The following is a 20,390-nucleotide window of genomic DNA, read 5'->3' on the forward strand; positions in this document are numbered from 1 at the left end:
TTCAAAGAAGATTTTTAAGTTTTTGCTATACACATATAAAGAAAATCAATGACCCCCGGGGCGGACCAATTTTGACCCCAGGTCTTTTATTTGAAAAAACTTTGTAGACACTCACTAAAAGATGTTTCATGCTTAATATCTTAACTCTAGCTATTTGGGTTTTTTCAAAGAAGATTTTTTAAGTTTTTGCTGTACACATATAAGGAAAATCAATGACCCCTGGGGCGGTGCCAATTTTGACCCCAGGGCTTTTATTTGAACAAACTTGGTAGACACCTATTAGAACATGTTTGATGCTAAATATCTTAGCCATAGCTCTTTGAGTTCTTTAAAAGAAGATTTTTTAAGTTTTTACTATATGCATATAGGGAAAATCAATGACCCCCCGGGGCGGGGCCAATTTTGACCCCAGGGCTTTTATTTGAACAAACTTGGTAGACACTTATTAGAACATGTTTCATGCTAAATATCTTAGCTCTAACTCTTTTGGTTCTCTTAAAGAAGATTTTTTAAGTTTTTACTATATACATATAGGGAAAATCAATGACCCCCTGGGGCCGGGCCAATTTTGACCCCAGGGCTTTTATTTGAACAAACTTGGTAGACACCTATTAGAACATGTTTGATGCTCAATATCTTAGCCATAGCTCTTTGAGTTCTTTAAAAGAAGATTTTTAAGATTTTACTATATGCATATAGGGAAAATCAATGACCCCCCGGGGCAGGGCCAATTTTGACCCCAGGGCTTTTATTTGAACAATCTTGGTAGACACTCATTAGAACATGTTTCATGCTAAATATCTTAGCTCTAGCTCTTTGGGTTCTTTAAAAGAAGTTTTTAAGTTTTTACTATATGCATATAGGGAAAATCAATGTCCCCCCGGGGCGGGGCCAATTTTGACCCCAGGGCTTTTATTTGAACAAACTTGGTAGACACTCACTAGAAGATGTTTCATGCCAAATATCTAAGCTGTAACTCTTATGGTTTTTTAAAAGAAGATATTTAAAGTTTTTTCTTTCGGTTGCCATGGCAACCAGAGTTCCGCATGGAATTAAATTCTTTGAACAATTTTTAAAGGTGACCACCAAAGGAACATTCCTGTGAAGTTTGGATGAAACTGGCTTAGTGGTTTATGAGGAGATGTCATTTAAAGTAAAAGTTTACGGACGGACGACGGACGGACGGACGCCGGACGAAAAGCGATCACAAAAGCTCACCCTGTCACTTTGTGACAGGTGAGCTAAAAAATCAGATAAGCTTATCAAAGAGCTTCAGCTTTTGCCACTTACCGATTTAACAATACAGGTTCTGTCCCTAGTATGATAAATAACCTGAACTGGCATCCCTTGGAAATTAGAAAAACAAGAGCTAGCCCGTTAAATAATGTTCTATACAATATTTTACCACCATGTTACTATTAATCGGTAAAATACATATACAGTCTGATAACCTATGACTGTCTATTTCTCCCTGTTGCAATTTATGGTCAATAGAAAGTTATAATAACCTGGTAATAATAATCAAAACAAACTATATCATAACGCCAAAAGAGTGGCGTCTTATTTGACCGTCTATTATCAAAAATCAAATCTTCAAGGTCTCTGGTCGAGAATAATAGGCATATTTTTCTGTTTTCAATAGAATAATATATAATTGTGTACGTATATGCAAACTACATGTATATTACGAGAAACACTGCACAATATTGTTATCATGAACTATCGATATTTTACATAGGGATATATGTACGATTTCGAGTCATTTCGGCCCCAAGACGTATCGGCCTCAAATTACCCCAAGACGTTTCGGCCCTGGACGTTTCGGGCCTTTACCAAATAGGCCCCATATTAAGTTAAGAATATGTCTTACTTTACGTGTTTTATGCCAGAATTTTAATAGCATTTAAAAAATGAATGAATAAAAAGAATGAGAGAATTGATTGAATAATTAAATTATGATTTTGTAATTGAATGAGGCTAAAATAGAAGTGTTCAAAACAAATAGAACATAACATAAACTTTATTAATCAAAACATAGTACACGAACACTGAAACAGATTTTTATCTGCTTATTATTAACAAGCATTTTTTAAATTTGAACGGTTAAAAAGCAAGACAAAGAACAATACAAGAAACAATTTATTATCAACAACTATTAAATTAATAGTAAGTGACTAGTTTCAGCAATACAAAACAACACGTAACAGTTAAAAAATTATACTTGTTAATAACCATTTTGATTGGAACCAGGGTCTTTCAAATTGAAAGACCCTGTTGGAACCTATATGGAAAGTGTGCACTTTCGTTTATACATGTATCATAGACAACGATTTCACCTCATTCAAATTTATAAAGTAGTTAATGGGTTTGATAATGTTGACCCGGATAAATTTTTTGTGTTCAATGATAACTGTACACGCGGACATATATATTCCAGCTATTTAAACCAAGTGTGAATAAAACACTAAGGCAAAATTCATTTCCTATTAGATGCATTGACCAGTGGAATAATTTAGATAAAAACATTGTTCTAAGTGAAAGTGTTTTGACATCTAAAACTTTACTCGACCGGAGCTGGCAAAGTTAAAGATTTAATGCAAGTGACATTTACTTAAGTTATCTTTGATAATACTGTGTAGGAGGAGCTTAATTATATACAAGCCATCTTGGCTTAAATGCTCAGAAGAAGGAGAAGGTAAAATGTTGGACGTTTTTTTATTCATAAAACTTTGATAAACACTTATCTAGAATGGTAACGATTATTACAAAACAACTTCTATAAAATCCAAAATAGAACTTTCTGACGTTTTATATGTCAGGCAAAGCCAGATTTCTTTGTTTCGGAGACGCCTTTTAGTGAGACAGCATATAATCCAAAGTTTTTTTTCATAGCTGGGTCCTTTTTACAACGACACCGGTTGGGAGAACACGTTGGTCCAATTACCGGCGAAATAATTTCATTTAAAATGGGTTTTGGTGATCTTAAAAGTAAATCTGGGCTAGAAGCTCTGAACAGCTACCTTGCAGATCGTAGTTACATCGAAGGGTAATAGCTTAAGAATGTTGTTACAACTATAAACTACCCCAAAGTTGAAGTAGTACTCGGACACTTCAATTTTGATAAGAATTTCTAAACAAAATTTTCAGTACACTGTATAGACTAGTATCACGATTGTTTAAGGGAAAGGGCAGTGCCATACACATCTTAATTGTTAAAATTTATTATTTTATAGTATGGTAATACTCGAATAACACACTGACACCATAGCTTTTTCTCACTTTTTTGAGTGACCATATGCTTAACAGGCATACAGTTTTTTTCCTACTACCCCCATTAACATATGAACAATTTAATAACCAGATCCAAGGTATATCAAGATACAAAATACAAGAAAATTTATTTTACGTCGGATACATATAAACAGAAAACATTGGCTCATGAGCTTTTTTCCGACAAACAATAGTATATGAACTAAACAAAAGTAAAGCAGCTATATCCTGGATTAGTCTAAACCAGGAGTATATAATATGAAATTAGGCAAAGCCTATGCACGGGGAAGTCGTTAGAAATTCCTTTTATTCTTTCCGTTTTAAAGGTGTCATTCGGTATTACATGCACCGCTTCCGTTTTCACTCGGAACACTCGACGTTTATTATTTATCCGAAAAGTTGAGATTTGTTCGGTTATCGGAATACCCCGCCTATTTTCATTGAGTTACATTGTAAATGGCGGCGCCCGACTAGAACTGACACTGAAAATTTCATTGATAGGTATAGAATTCTATATATTTTTATGCCCCCGCCATGTAATGGCCGGGGCATATAGTGTTACCCTGTTCCGTCCTTCCGTCATTCCGTCCTTCCGTCATTCCGTCATTCTGTCATTCCGTCATCATCAGTTTCCGTTCATTATCTTAGTAATGGTTGCACATATTCAACTCAAATTTGGCATATGGATATGTCATGAGAAAATACAGGTCAAGTTCGAATTTGGTCATGGTTCAATGATTTTTGGCAGAGTTATGCCCCTTTTACTTTGAAAATAATATGAAATTTTCAGTTTCCGTTCATTATCTCCCCAACGGTACAACACATTCAAATCAAATTTGACATATGGATATGTCATGAGAAAATACAGGTCAAGTTCGAATTTGGTCATGGTTCGATGATTTTTGGCAGAGTTATGCCCCTTTTACTTTGAAAATAATATGAAATTTTCAGTTTCCGTTCATTATCTCCCCAACGGTACAAACACATTCAAATCAAATTTGACATATGGATATGTCATGAGAAAATACAGGTCAAGTTTGAATTTGGTCATGGTTCGATGATTTTTGGCAGAGTTATGCCCCTTTTACTTTGAAAATAATATGAAATTTTCAGTTTCCGTTCATTATCTCCCCAACGGTACAACACATTCAAATCAAATTTGACATATGGATATGTCATGAGAAAATACAGGTCAAGTTCGAATTTGGTCATAGTTCGATGATTTTGGCAGAGTTATGCCCCTTTTACTTTGAAAATAATATGAAATTTTCAGTTTCCGTTCATTATCTCCCCAACGGTACAACACATTCAACTCAAATTTGACATATGGATATGTCATGAGAAAATACAGGTCAAGTTTGAATTTGGTCATGGTTCGATGATTTTTTGGCAGAGTTATGCTCCTTTTACTTTGAAAATAATATGAAATTTTCAGTTTCTGTTTATTATCTCCCCAACAGTACAACACATTCAACTCAAATTTCACATATGGATATGTTTCTGGAATGCCCAGGCCAAGTTTGAATTTGGTCATGGTTCAATGATTTTTGGCAGAGTAATGCCCCTTTTACTTTGTAAATAATATGAAATTTTCAGTTTCCGTTCATTATCTCCCCAATGGTACAACACATTCAACTAAAATTTGACATATGGATATGTCAAAGGAATGGGCAGGTCAAGTTGGAATTTGGTCATGGTTCGATGATTGTTTGGCAGAGTTATGTCCCTTTCACTTTAAAAATAATATAGATACATCTTAGGAATATGCAGTTTAAGTTTGAATTTGGTCATGGTTCAATGATTTTGGACAAACTTATCTTTCTTGAATATTGGAAAAAATTTGAACTTTCAGTTTCAGCACTCATACTTTTGTGGAAATGTATGTAGCCATTATTTTGGCTACAAATATGAAATATGCTATTTTCAAAAGGTTAAGACTGAATAATTTCAGTGCCTTGAACATTGTATGAAAATGGTTTGTGTAAACGTTGAAAAGTTTTAAGGGCTTTGAACTTAAAATGAAAACAATAATTTGTGCAAACAAATTTGGAACTAAATATTATAACATCTGAAATTTTGGCTGCATGCGGGGGCATCCGTGGCATGATGACACATTTCTAGTTTAATTGTTTTTTATTTGATTTTCTTTTAAATATACACGTGTAGTCTATAGCCGGGCAAGCCAAAGCCTGGACCCGCTTTGCGGGCCCGGTCTTTGACTTCCCCGTATCAGGTTCATTCCGTTTTCTTTAGTGTATTATATACAAGTTTTACTACTGAAAAATACATAGGGGTCTAATCTAGGAGATTGCCAGTAAAGCAGCTATAAAAAAAATATAAGCATAAGCACATTTAAGTACATGGAATTAAGATATTAAAGCAACTAAAAATTATAAGCATAAGCACATCTAAATACTAGGGGTGTAACAATACAGCAAAAACTGTATTGCAATATATTGCCATTTTGCTGAAGCGTATTGCAATATATTGCAATACGTATTGTCGTGTATATGTTTTGATGTAAAGATGGAGTAACATTCATATATTATTATTATATGTATATATTTTTAGTAGAAACTTAATAAATATGTAAGGAATAAATAGAAAGTAAAGTGTCACACAATTTGATAAACAAAACTAGTCGCGTGTGACCTTTCACATCTGGGCCACTTATGTAAATTATGCGGCCGCTTATTGACTTTTAAGTGTACTAGTTGTCGGATACTTTTATCTTACGTTGGCGCCAACAAAATTCGCCAATTAAAGATTTTATGTGAAATTTGTACAAAATTAGAAGGCAATTAATTGAAAATTATGATTTTTATAAATACCGGTTTTCAAAAGATCGTACCGCGGTACGAAATTTATTTTTTCATATTGCAATATATCCGTATACCGGTAAACCACCCTTACTAAATACATGGATTTAAGATATTATAGCACCATAGCATGCTTAAAAGTTACAATAATTACAAGCAAGATAAAAGAAATAACAGATATATATAAATAATGTACATTCCTGTAAAAGAGTTATATATTAGCTAAAGACAGACATGTAGCAAAAATAAGCATAAGCACATCTAAGAATATGAAATGAAGAAAATAAAAATTTATCAAGTGAAAAATACAAGTTGTTTCCTTATCTTTGAGTAAAATCAATATCAGTAATGCTTAAACAACACAATTTTGGCCATTTTTAAACTTCTATATTGCTTTAATGCCAAATTTTAAAATTTATTATATACCATTGAAAAGCCTGTGATCTCAGAATGCCCATTCATGCAATACAGTGTGTAATTCACACAAAAAATCTACATTCACAGGCACATGCATGAAAGGTAAAATTGTCAGAATGAATGTTAGTGATAGTCCAAAACTGCAAAACAAACAAAAATTGTTAGAATAATTTGTACCAGTATTTAATGATTGCATCATTGATGGTGATGGATGATTAAAGTTAAAAGTATGCCAATTATATCGATGTAGACTGGTGAATAGTGAAGGGCGAGTAAATTTGAAGGGTCAATCGCCTGACAGAGTGACCCTAGAAAAATTCATTGAGGCCTGCATATGGACTGAACAGAAGATCAGAGAACTTTATGTCTGCTATATTGCTACCTTAAGTGATGAGTTTGTGTCTGTGTTAGTGGGTAGTAATACAAGTTTAGCAATTAATATCATGAGCTTTTTATTTTGACAAAAAAATCTTAAAAACAAAACACATTTAAACTGTTGACCCTTAGATTTTGAAATGTACCTAACTGTTTATGATAGACATACATTTCCCTTTATGTGATATTATTTTACTCATAATATTATATTAGTCACTCATTTGTGATAATGTTTTACTAGCAGCAATGGTAGTTGTTGTATTTTTCAGATTCCAACCATCACAGGCTGATGTTGTTGTTTTCAAGGCACTTGGTAAAGCTCCATCAGCAGACCTATTTAATGCTTTACGCTGGTACAATCAGATCAACTCATATGGAAATGACATGAAAAGGTATTGGTCATAGACTCTATCCCCCTGCTTGATCTGCCCCTGTAAACTATCAGTAAAAAAACTTTGAACATTTGAACACTAATATGACATCTGTCTGAATCATAAAACCATTTCCACAAGAATAAAGAGAAATCCCACTTACTGTCAATGTGTTTACATTTTGGAGTTTGCAATCGTTACTATTTTGTGGCTTGACAGTACATGGGATTTTAAAGAAAATTTCAATTGGGAAGATGTCTTTTTTCTGAGTCTGTTATATAAATAGGAAAATCAGTGACAGTTAAGTTAGTCTTCACCTATTATATTTGGAATACCAGTCAAATTGGGAATGTGTCTCTTACAGTCTTAGTTGCCTTTGTTTTGTTCATTAAAATAGATTTAAATCGCTAAAAAATTCACATTGTTGCAGTCTTTGCATATGACTTTCTGAGGATGAAGTTTAGCTTCCAGTATTTTTCTTGTGCATCACTTTTGTTGAATAGTAGTTTAGATTGGTGTACGGACATAATCCCCTTCGGACAAAATCCCCTTCATGCATTTTTGTATATCTGGACATAATCCCCTCCATGGGTGGACATAATCCCCTTCATGTGTGAAATTTTGAAGTGGACAAAATTCCCTTCATAAAATTGCTACCTAGGACAAAATCCCCCTCGGTTTATAAAGTGGGTAAGAGAGTGACATACTGCATTATGCTGTGTGGTAAATATCTTAATGTATAAATAAGTAAAAATTATTTCAGCAGAAAAGCACATTCAATTAGCACATTTTAATCACATTAAAATTGCTTTGTTAAAGCATTCATAACAATCAATCAAGTAGTACAGTGATCTTGGTTTGATTAAATTATCACTCATTCATCAATAGAAATTGTAACAATGGACAGTATGTATCAATTAGAATTATCAACTTATACAATCAATGAAACAATTATTGGCTAAAAAAAATGTTTTTGATACTAATCAATTTAAAACAATTAAAGAAATTGCCTAATCAAATATGTGTTATGCAGTTGATAATTTACCATAACTTTAATGAAAACTTCTAAACTAAATAAAGGTTAACTATTGATACATAATTATAAATAAAAAAACAAAAGTTCATTATTCATCAATTTTTTAGGGAGTATAGTAATACATTATTCATAAATTTTTATGGAGCATAATAATAATTAGCAGGGTTGCCAGCGGACTTGAAAAGTCAGGGAAATTGGGTATTTTTTCAAGGTCAGGGAATTGTCAGGGAATTTTGAAATTTAGTCAGTGAAAAATGAAAATCCTGAAAAGTCAGTGAAAAGTCAGGGAAAAATTATTTCAAAGGTCGAAAAATTTACGCATTGAAGGTCTTTCTTGGCTATGGCAGTCTTTAAGCATTTAATATTTGACTTTATCACTCTCACAGTTAAGCATTAAATTCAAATAACAGTAAACTGTGATATTAAGAAGCATTATATGTTAACTTAGTGATTATAATACCCATTATTAACCTTAGAACATCATTCAGCCTACAGACTGAAAAGCTTTGCAGCCCTTGCCTCCAGAGCCGACTAATATGTAATTTCTGTTGCATAATTTAACCAGTTTCCATCATGTTTGCAAGACAAATCCTCTTATACAATTTCTTAGTGTCAAAGCAAAAAGGAAAGCAGGTTATATGCCAATATGGTAGTTTGGTATACATGTATACTGACTAGATTTTGTTAGTAATTAAAAGCCCTTCTTTGCTTTTTGCTTTGACACTAAGAAATTGTACAAGAGGATTTGTCTTGCAAACATGATGGAAACTGGTTAAATTATGCAATGCTATGTTTTTCACACTAACTTGTTTTTTCACTCTAACTTACTTCACCCATTCAAAGTCTTTAATTTTATAGCGATTATTTCATGATATGCCAAAAGCAGCCCTATGTTCTTGTTTTCACAATCAGTGGAGTTTATCATGATGCCTTATACAAGTAACTGTGTTAAATGTTTATTGTTCTTATAGTTTAGAGATGTTTGAATTTTAAGTTTTGTCATACAAGTATTACTCTTATAGTCTTGGTGTTTTATGTGTTACTACTAGGAAGGAAAGAGTGACTTATGTGATTTCTAATACAGATGCTTACATTATGATTCTTCTGATTTATGTCATATGTTTCACTGACCAAAAGTAACACTGCGTTTGAATAGAAATAGTTAAGAATAGTAGAACACAATGTTTGAATCATTACTTTGATGTAAATGTTTTATATTTTGGAAAATAAATACAAGTTTACATGCAAAAATATAATGGGAGGATTGGACGGCTATAGGGGAGGTCAGGGGGCCATTTATGTGTTTGAGGATTTTGGTCAGTGAAAAACATGAATTGGTCAGTGAAAAGTCAGGGAAAAGTCAGGGAATTTTATTTCACCAAAGTGCTGGCAACCCTGATTAGAAACCTATGAAACAAGGGGAATTTGTCCGGGTAGTGAAGGGGATTTTGTCCAGCCTTGCAAACACATGAAGGGGATTATGATGTCCACCCATGAAGGGGATTTTGTCCGGATAGGCGAAGGGGATTTTGTCCGAAGGGGATTATGTCTGACATTCGTTTAGATTAGCATAGGCTTGTATTTAATAATGACTTTGAAAAGTTAGATATCTTGTTTTGGTTAGTGCAACATCTTTTGTTAATTGTTGTTTGTTTTTTCATGGTATGAAGGCAGTGGCTATTACTGATAAAGAAACCAGTATAATTATTAGTATTGTTAAGTTACAGAATGTCAATGGTTCTACCTAGGTGCCAGTTATTGGTGAGATACTGTTAAACTCTTGCAGGACAGAATAACATTACTATAAATTATAAATATTTAAGCATTTAACCTTATTTTTGTTACAACAGTTTTCCAGGTGTAGCTAAACCTCTGGATTCATATGGATCAGGTGGTGCTGCCCCAGCAGCCTCTAAGGATGATGACAGTGATTTTGGAGATGATTTGTTTGGTGACACAGATAGTGAAGAAGATGAGGAGACCAAAAAGAGAGTGGCTGAATACACAGCTAAAAAAGCCAAAAGTAGGTGATCCAAGAAATATTACTATGCAAAGTTCAGGGCCATTTCACTTTGTAAGGGGCCCCTTTTAAATGCACCTTCACAATATGATGAAGGGATCTTCGTTTATGTAAAAGGCCTTATAAATGCACCTTCACAATTTGATGAAGGCTTCTTCATTTTTCCAAATTGCCAGCTCATAACTGAAAGAAACTCCTTTATAGGCAAGAATTTCTTTGATTCAGCTGCTACAACTTTTTTAGCTCACCTGTCACAAAGTGACATGGTGAGCTTTTGTGATCACTTTTCGTCCGGCGTCCGTCCGTCCGGCGTCCGTAAACTTTTGCTTTGAATGACATCTCCTCATAAACCACTGAGCCAATTTCATCCAAACTTCACAGGAATGTTCCTTTGGTGGTCACCTTTAAAAATTGTTCAAAGAATTTAATTCCATGCAGAACTCTGGTTGCCATGGCAACCAAAAGAAAATACTTTAAATATCTTCTTTTAAAAAACCGAAAGCGCTAGAGCTTAGATATTTGGCATGAAACATCTTCTAGTGAGTGTCTACCAAGATTGTTCAAATAAAAGCCATGGGGTCAAAATTGGGCCCGCCCCAGGGGGTGATTGATTTTCCCTATATGTACAGTAAAAACTCTGAAAACCGGACCCTATCCGGACTTGACCAAAAGTCCGGTTTTCAGAGGATTCCGGTTTTCAGAGGTTTTATACATTTATTGATAAATATGATGTGTTTGAACAATGACTTTGTTCAATGATTTTGTATTTACTTTTCAACCCTTTTGTCTTAGTCATATTTTAATTTATTTTTGCAATAAATACCGTAAATAATTTTATTATGCAAATCCATAAATATAATTCTGAAAATCAGAAATTAAAACAACACCTTGTCTGAAATATATCTTCTTAATTGGCTTTTAAAATATGCAATTAATGGAATTTAGTATTACTATTTTTGCATATAATTAATATCAAAACAAAGATAACTTCAAGGTAAAATTTTTAAGGAAAACAGGAAACAAAAGTTTCCCACTTATTCTAGACATTTTATATTAAAAAAAAACAAAAAAAACAAGAACAAATTTAAAACATTTTGAAAAATCATGCCTATACAGGGTCAGACACAATTTCGATGAAAGAGCTTTAATTTAATTGCCAATAAGAAATTAACACAAACTGACAAGTGTTTTCACACCTGCATAGATAAAAGAATGTGACATTAATTGGTAATTGAACATGTCACCTGTTGAGATTATGTTTAATCTACATTAAAATACACAGAAAGTTGACACTTAAAATTGCTGTCCGGTTTTCAGATGATTTTTTATGCATGTTTAGCATTAGAAACCATAGGAAATTGTCCGGTTTTCGGAATTCAGAGGTTCCGGTATTCAGAGGATCTTTTTTCAGTGAACATATAAGGAGAAAATATGGGACTTTTAAAATGGTCCGGTTTTCAGAGGATTCCGGTTTTCAGAGGGTCCGGTTTTCAGAGTTTTTACTGTATATAGTAAAAACTTAAAAAATCTTCTTTTAAAGAACTCAAAGAGCTAGAGCTAAGATATTTAGCATGAAACATGTTCTAATGGGTGTCTACCAAGTTTGTTCAAATAAAAGCCCTGGGGTCAAAATTGGTCCCGCCCCAGGGGGTCATTGATTTTCCCTATATGCATATAGTAAAAACTTAAAAAATCTTTTTTTAAAGAACCCAAAGAGCTAGAGCTAAGATAGTTAGCATGAAACATCTTCTAATGAGTGTCTACCAAGTTTGTTCAAATAAAAGCCCTGGGGTCAAAATTGGCCTCGCCCCAGGGGGTCATTGATTTTCCCTATATGCAAATAGTAAAAATTTAAAAAAATCTTCTTTTAAAAACTCATGGAGCTTAGAGCTAAGATATTTAGCATGAAACATGTTCTAATGGTTGTCTACCAAGTTTGTTCAAAATAAAAGCCCTGGGGTCCAAAATTGCCCCGCCCCAGGGGTTCATTTGATTTTCCCTATAATGTATATAGTAAAAAACTTAAAAAATTATCTTTTAAAGAACCAAAAGAAGCTAGAGCTTAAGAATTTAGCATGAAACATGTTCTAATGGGTGTTCTACCAAGTTTGGTTTCAATAAAAGCCCTGGGGTCAAAAATTGGCTCCGCCCCAGGGGGTCAATTGATTTTCCCGATATGTATATAGTAAAAACTTAAAAAATCTTCTTTTAAAGAACTCAAAGAGCTAAAGCTAAGATATTTATCATGAAACATTTTTCTAATGGGTGTCTACACAAGTTTGTTCAAAAAAAGCCTTGGGGTCAAAATTGGCCCTCGCCCCAGGGGGTCATTGATTTTCCCTATATGTACAATGTATATAGTAAAAACTTAAAAAAAAAATCTCCCTTTAAAGAACTCAAAGAGCAAGAGCTAAGATATTTAGCATGAAACATGTTCTAATGAGTGTCTACCAAGTTTGTTCAAATAAAAGAGCCCTGGGGTCAAAATTGGCCCGGCCCGGGGGTCATTGATTTTCTTATATATGTTGTACTTTATCAAAACTTTAAAAAGTATCTTTTGAAAAAAACCTAAATAGCTAGAGTTAAGATATTAAGCATGAAACATCTTCTAGTGAGTGTCTACAAAGTTTTGTTCAAATAAAAGCCCTGGGGTCAAAATTGGCCCTGCCCTGGGGACATTGATTTTCCTTATATGTGTATAGGAAAAACTTAAAAAACATCTTTGAAAAAACCCAAATAGCTAGAGTTTAGATATTAAGCATGAAACATGTTCTATGTAAGTGTCTACAAAGTTTGTTCAAATAAAAGCCCTGGGGTCAAAACTGGCCCCGTCCCAGGGGTGTCATTGTTTTTAACTATATGTGTATAGTAAAAACTTAAAAAATCCTCTTTAAAAAAACACAATGAGCTACAGCTTAGATGTTTAGCATGAAACATCTTTTTATGGGTGTCTACCAAGTTTGTTCAAATAAAAGCCCATGGGTTAAAATTGGCCCTGCCGGGGGTAGGGGAGGGTAGATCATTGTTTTTCATTATAAGTGTGTACATCATGAAACGTCTTCTTATAGGTGTCTTCCAAGTTTGTTCAAATAAAAGCCCTGGTGTTTAAACTGGCCCCGCTCCGGGGGCCTACATACAGGTGAGCGACCTTAGGGCCATCATGGCCCTCTTGTTAACTTAGAATTTTGTCAAAAAAATTGTATATTAAGTAAGTATGAAATCTATCAACATAAAACTTTCAATGTATTTATTTTCATGACAAAGCACAATTATAATTCCAGTAAGACCAGGTGTCAATATAAAAATTGCTACATATGATTATCTGTAAACAGTTGTAATACAAGGGCCAATATTTTTAGGAGTTATGTCCCTTCTCAACTGAGAAATATTCATACTGAATAATTCAAATATGACAAGGAGCCATACTAAAAGAGCTAATCATTGCTTTTGAATTAGGAAATAAGAAAAGGTCAAGTAAAGTCCCTGATGGTTGAAAGCTGAGGGTGGGAGAACTCATCACACTAAGTGTGATATATCTTGTTTTTGATAAAGTCATTGAAAAACACAATATGATTTTTGTGTCGCCTCTACGGAGTAGTGGCGACATATAGGGATCACTTCTCCGTCGTCTGTCTGTCTGTCCGTCTGTCTGTCTGTCTGTCTGTCTGTCCGTCTGTCCGTCCGTCCGTCACAAAACTTGTCCGGACTACCCCCTAAACCTGGTATTTCATCCAAACTTTACAGGGAATGATCAGTACCGCAATCTAGTTGTGCATATTGTCCCATTTTCCGTTAAGATTTTTGTCAGAGTTATGGCCTTTAAAATTTTAATTTTAAAGTTTGTCCGGACTACCCAACCACTAATGCAATTTCAATGAAACTTTATCAGGATTGATCTGTAGCTCAAGTCCCTTGGCATATTTGCAAGGGTTTTCCGTTTGGAATGATTTTTTGGTAGAGTTATGGCCCTTGATAAAAAGGTGTCTTTTTTCTGTGTGTTGCCAATACACAATAGTTTCCGGACCTACTCCTCATAAACTACTGGTGCAATTTCATCCAAAACTTTACAGGAATGGATGCAGTAAAAGTCTGTTTGTGTCAAGACACAAAATTTTCCGGTTCAATAGATTTTTGTCAGAGTTATGGCCCTTTAATAATTTTATTTTTTTAAGTTTGTCCGGACTAGTTCTCTTATACCACTATATGCAATTTCAATGAAGTTTCAGGATTGATCTGTAGCTCAAGTCCTTGCGCATATTGCACGGGTTTTCCGGGTTTGAATTGATTTTTGGCTGAGATGGCCTTTTGATAAAAAGGTGTTTTTTTCTGTGTGTTGCCAGATACGCAAAGCTTGTCCGGACTACTCCTGCATAAGCTACTGGTGCAATTTTTATCCAAACTTTACATGATTGATCAGTACTTAGTCTAGTTGTGCACTGTCCGTCTGTCTGTCCGTCTGTCACAAAATTTGTCCCAACATGAAATTGGTCATTATGAGGCGACACATGTGATTACTGATCGCTCTTGTCTTTATTTATGCTTAAGCATCGTCAATTATTTTTGTTGCAGAGACAGCTATAATAGCCAAGTCCAGTTTATTGCTTGATATTAAACCATGGGACGATGAAACAGACATGAAAGAAATGGAGCGTTTAGTAAGAACTATAGAGATGGAAGGACTTGTGTGGGGTGCAGGTAAGTGGTCAGAAATGTTACTTTGTTTGACCTCATTATATTTCCAGGAGCAATGACCTAGTGGTTAAGGTATTTTCTGCTCAACTGAGAGGTCATGGGTTTGAGCCACACCGGTTTAGTGACCATGTTTTCTCGTATAAAATCAATTTTGTTTTTTTTCCAGGTAGTGAGCTTATAGAGTGGTTCAAATATGCTTTAATCACCAGCAAGCTAAAAATATAGATAATGTTTACAACAAAATTTCTTTGAGAGCATAAACAACAAAGACCATTGGAAAAGTATATTCCTGTATGTGTTTGAAGACAGGAAGAAAAAAATGGTAATTGAGGTCAATTTAAAAAAAAACAACTAAAGTAAGACAAGGTTTCAAGCTCTCAATAGGATGTAATGTTGGAAGTTATAAGTTTGAATTTAAGGTTAAATTTTCATTAAGTTGCTTAGTTTTAGTGCCTTGACCTTGATATTTACACTCCTCGATTAAACTACAGGGGTTCTACTCAGGTGCCCTTTAGTGCCTGAAATAATGCACGGAAGGGCACAAGAGGTCTTCCTCCACCAGTAAAGCTGGAATACGCTGTGTTTGTGTGTCATAAAATAAAGGGAAAACCCCCATTAATTTCATCTTTTTAGACTTCCTATACAGTTCAGCATTTAAATGATGTCTTTCAACTTAACAAACTTATTCTGCATTATGTTTGTAGTCCTTTTTTGATCTTTAATTTATGTATTGAAAGTGAAACTTTGTTTTGTTAATGTGTTAAACATGTCTTCCTTTTGTTTCAGGAAAATTGATTCCAGTAGGTTATGGCATCAAAAAATTACAGATAAATGCTGTTATAGAAGATGACAAAGTCAGTACTGATGATTTAGAAGAAAAGATCACATCATTTGAAGATTTAGTAAGTCTTGTGTAGAATGTTATAATAGCTGTATAACCTCCATATTAGGAAAATTTTCTTTATAAAGCAAGGGCTGTTTACTGTTATAGACACCTTTCCCTCTGAAAACATCTTTAAATTATTCAATGCCGTTTAATGCCACTGCAGCATCTGCGATGCCGTGGCATACAGCGATTTACCTCTGTGTGTGTGTGTGTGTGTGTGTGTTTGTATGTTTGTCTATTAAATAGATCATAAAGTTAACTTAAAAATTTTTTTTGTAAAAAACCACTGGTCTGAATTAAACAAAAAATGCCAGAATTGTTTTTTGGGTGAAGGGCTTCAAAAATTGTTCAAAAAATTTGATTCCATGCAGAAATGTTTCGCATCTGCACATTGTCTGTTATTTGACATAGTGAAATATTACCTTGAACCCTAAAGTCACTAGACACTACTGCATTATGGCAAAGTTCAATTGTGTAGAAACATAAAAAAAACCTACTTCTGCTTCTATTTAGTGTTGTCAGGGCCAAAAAACCCTTCTTTGTAGTGGCCAAATATAGGCTGCTTCCCCAACCAAACTAGCCTCTTTTTTTCCCCAGTTTGGTCCTCAAAATTCCCCAGTATTTTGAAATTTCCCATAGAATTTAGAACAAAATTAAATGATGGTGTTGAATTAAGGTCTTTTACTGCCTTATTAGTATTTCCCAGTGCTTTTTGCTTTTCTATTTTGAAGAACTTGTTTAAAGTTTGAGTTAAATTTGATACCCCTTTTCCCAAAGTATGCCAAAGTCACGTATATTTTCCCCAAGAAAAAGGCTGAGGCGCCTTCCCCAAAAATTGTGTTTTGGCCCTGGTTGTATTAATGTGGTGGCATAGCATTTTTTCACAAATGCAATCTTGTTTTAAAGGTATAGTAAATGTTTGTAGAAGACTTTTTTGTCCATTTTATACATCAGTGAGCTTCCTAGAGCATTATCATAATATTTTTGTGAAATGTTTATTCATTGATGTTCCATTTAGAACTTTCATCTCAGAAATCAAGTCTAATCATATTTCTTCCTCCACTGATTAAAAAAATCATACACGCTTAGTAGTTGGTCACTTATGGAAATGTTGGTAATTTCTGGTTAGTTTTCCAGGAAACTTACTTAAATAGACTAGCTACTGAAGTATCTCCCCAAAAATTTGTTTTAATAGGCTTAAAAAAAACAGGTTTTATCAAGGGTTTGTTTGACTGTATATGAATGCTTAATGTACATGTCAATGTGGTAATCTGTATATTTTTTTCTGTTTTCAGGTACAAAGTATGGATATAGCAGCTTTCAACAAAATCTAAATATCTCTAATATAAACATTTAATGTGCTAAATACTGTGCTACCATCATTATCAATAAAGTGTTATGCAACAGTCCTTACTTTTTTGTGTACTTATTTCACGTGTAAGTTTTCAGTGGTTAAAGTGACATCATGTCCATCCAAGGATATATAGTGAATGAACAGGTTAAAGTCAAAAATAAGTTTATATTTTCCCATATCTATTTTCAATCATCATCCATGAAGGATAAGCAAGTCGCTGGACATGAGATTTACCAGTAACATTCGATTTATAAAGAGTGTGGCTCTACTCGGGTGCCCGTTCTGCCTGAAATAATGCACGGAGGGGCACCTGTGGTCTTCCTCCACCAGTAAAGCTGGAACGTCGCGATATGACCTATACTTGTGACATTTTCCAATATCAACTGTTGGTCAATCACTATTATAACAGTAAATATTTTGAAATAAACATTTTCCAATATCAACTGTTGGTCAATCACTATTATAACAGTAAATATTTTGAAATAATTGTCAATTCAGCTCATTGTTGACAATGGAAGATTGAGCATAAGGCCACTTACATGTATTTGATTACTGCTGGGACAGTAAGCCATACGCTGAATTGACCATCCTTATATTGGGACAAGACCATTCATCATTGTTAGGGGATTTTTTTTCTTCAAAATACATGCTTTGCAAAGCTAACGGTGCAGACCATGATTAGATATAATCGCCAATGAGCCGGCTGATCTTGGTCAGGTATTTATGTTCCATGTTATATCCTGATATTAAAATAGTATGCCTCCAGGTTTGATTTTGCAGGAACACTTGCAAAGTTCTTGGATCAAATGAAAATGTGAAGTCTAGAAAGTGATTTAAGCTGGTTTAAAGTGAAAACTATCTGCAGAATTTACATGTAAATCTCCGTAAGTATCGGTATTGAGATGAGCCTGAAATAATGAACGACGGGGCATCTGAGGTCTACATCCACAAGTAAAGTTGGAATGTTCATATATGACATTAACAGTGTCGTTTGACTTAAAACCCAACTAATCGAACACATTTAGAAGGAACGAAAATGAACAGTCTTTTATTGATACAGAATGTCTGTCATTTCTCTAGCAATTTTCATATGTAGCATGTAAGTTCTAGAAGAAAGTTTGAATCATCAGATTTATTAAAAGTAGTTTTAAATCCACAGTTCAATTTTAAAGCTGTTCGCCTCCAAATGAGCCAAAACATTTCAAGAAAATCACTAAAATTTTAGGAAAGGTAAAACAGTCAAGATCCAAGTGATATGTTATATGCGGTTTATGACTGCTTTGCAGTATTTTATCATCATATCTTTACTGTGTTACTCACGCAGTAAGGTCTGTTTTTGCAAATGTTGACGACTTTTTGGTAATTTTCTTGGATTGTAAGTGCCGATTGCATTATGTAAATTGCTTTATTTGTTCATCTCACAATATTTTACATTTCCAAAATTTTCATGAAAATTAAAATGAATCTGGACGCATGCTGCTTTAAGGCGAAACATAAATTCAAACATGAACATGTCAACTGAATTGGAGAGTAGACAAAATAAACTATTCCACGGAGCCAAAACGGCTAACAACTTGGTAAAAGGTACCGCTATGTGAAGTTCCGATTTTTTTATCTGAGGCCCTGTGTTGTTTCAAACAATATTGAAGGCTAACCCCTGATAACATTAAACAATTTCCCCGTACACTCGTGTGTTAACAGTTTATCAAGTCTTGTAAGTTCTATCAACAGTTTTGTTTTATTTAAGTCATTGGTTCAGTTCTAACAGTCAAATGACACATTTCTTTAAAGGGCTCAGAAATGCTGTAATTCCCATTTCTCAAAATCTTTTCATTTTGGGTGTCCTGTTTTAGTTTCCTAAAATGTACTCAATGGGCAGTTTCTGAACCATCTTTTGCTCTGAACATTGCTTTTTGGTATTTAGTACTTATTTAGTAATTTTGTATGGAAGTCAAAATACTATACTCTGTTACATTTTGCTACTTTTATGACAAATAATTTCACTTTCAGTGCTACTTTCTTCAAGTGAAATGCAGAAACATTTATTTAAACGTTATAAAACTCGTGTTTACCGCTATCTTAAGAAAAAAATTATTAATTTAAACTAAACAACGCAACAGGCGAAATAAACATCAAAATTACCGCCGTTTTACTCCAGCGACAAATACACAATTGGCTCCAAGCTTTGTCGTATTCAAATGCGCCGCGCTTTGAAGATGAGAACCAGTCGGCTATGTTGGTTCCCATATTTAAAGCACGGCATATTTGAATACGGCAAAGCTGGGGAGCCAGTTGTGAATTTGTCGAAAGAGTTGTAAATGGAGTAAAACGGCGATAATCTTGTTTATTTCGCCTGTCGCTTTGTTTCTATTGATGTTGAAGTTTAAAATTGACCATCATCGTGGAAAATTATATCTTCTGTGTCGATGGACAAAAGTATTATTTGAAAATATTGGAAATGGAATAAAATACTTTGTGATTTTGACGGTAAATGTGCGGATTTTTTTCCGGCTTGTGTATTATTATAGACGTTGAAATATGATTTTTTTTCCAAAATATTAAGTCTTTTTGATATATTTGATTCGTACATGTGCTGGGATTGACAAATATAAATTTCATTTGGATTTTAAGGGCGTTTTGAGCTCCACACCACAAAGTGTCTGTGCGTTAAATCAAACAAAACAAAAATTAGTGTTTATTTTCTTTATCTGTGCAGCAATTTACATTGTACATTTACATAAATAAATATGCTGAGTTATTCCCTGACTATTGTGTAACAACACCGTCGAAATGGTTTTTTGTAAGTCTAAATATATCCATTTTAGATTCGGTAATTCAAATATTGCACATTCAATAATTTGTGCTATGTAACTAATAAAAAAAAACTGGATAGAGTTATTTTGACGACTTTAGCACAAGAAACACAATGGCATTTAATAAAGTATCATACAAATCAGGACATTTGAAAATTCGGCCATAAATTTTGTTAGCCGGGGGGTTTTATTGTCTGCCAACTTTTCCATTATCAATTGAGAAAATTATGCTTGGAAGGAAAGGAGATCACAAATAAACAAGTAAAGTGCAAATAATTTGGAAATTTTACTCAAAACTGCCAGATTTTTAAACAAGGGGCGATGAAAAATAGACTAT

The 20,390-nt window shown here is 33.9% G+C and overlaps 1 protein-coding gene across 1 annotated transcript; it reads left to right on the plus strand.

Annotated features, from left to right (window-relative positions):
- The first annotated feature begins 2,887 nt into the window (after positions 1 to 2,887).
- LOC132722164 (elongation factor 1-beta-like) lies at positions 2,888 to 17,295 on the plus strand. Its single transcript, XM_060706605.1, has 6 exons — positions 2,888 to 3,046; positions 7,151 to 7,273; positions 10,139 to 10,311; positions 14,878 to 15,003; positions 15,787 to 15,902; positions 17,182 to 17,295. Exons 1-6 carry the CDS (start codon positions 2,967 to 2,969, stop codon positions 17,218 to 17,220), a joined length of 657 nt encoding a protein of 218 aa, XP_060562588.1. The 5' UTR covers positions 2,888 to 2,966; the 3' UTR covers positions 17,221 to 17,295.
- Positions 17,296 to 20,390: the final 3,095 nt, after the last annotated feature.

The sequence above is a fragment of the Ruditapes philippinarum genome, unplaced genomic scaffold, assembly GCF_026571515.1.
Source record: "Ruditapes philippinarum isolate M1 unplaced genomic scaffold, ASM2657151v2 ctg9346_1_1_1_1, whole genome shotgun sequence".
Lineage (NCBI taxonomy): Eukaryota > Metazoa > Mollusca > Bivalvia > Venerida > Veneridae > Ruditapes > Ruditapes philippinarum.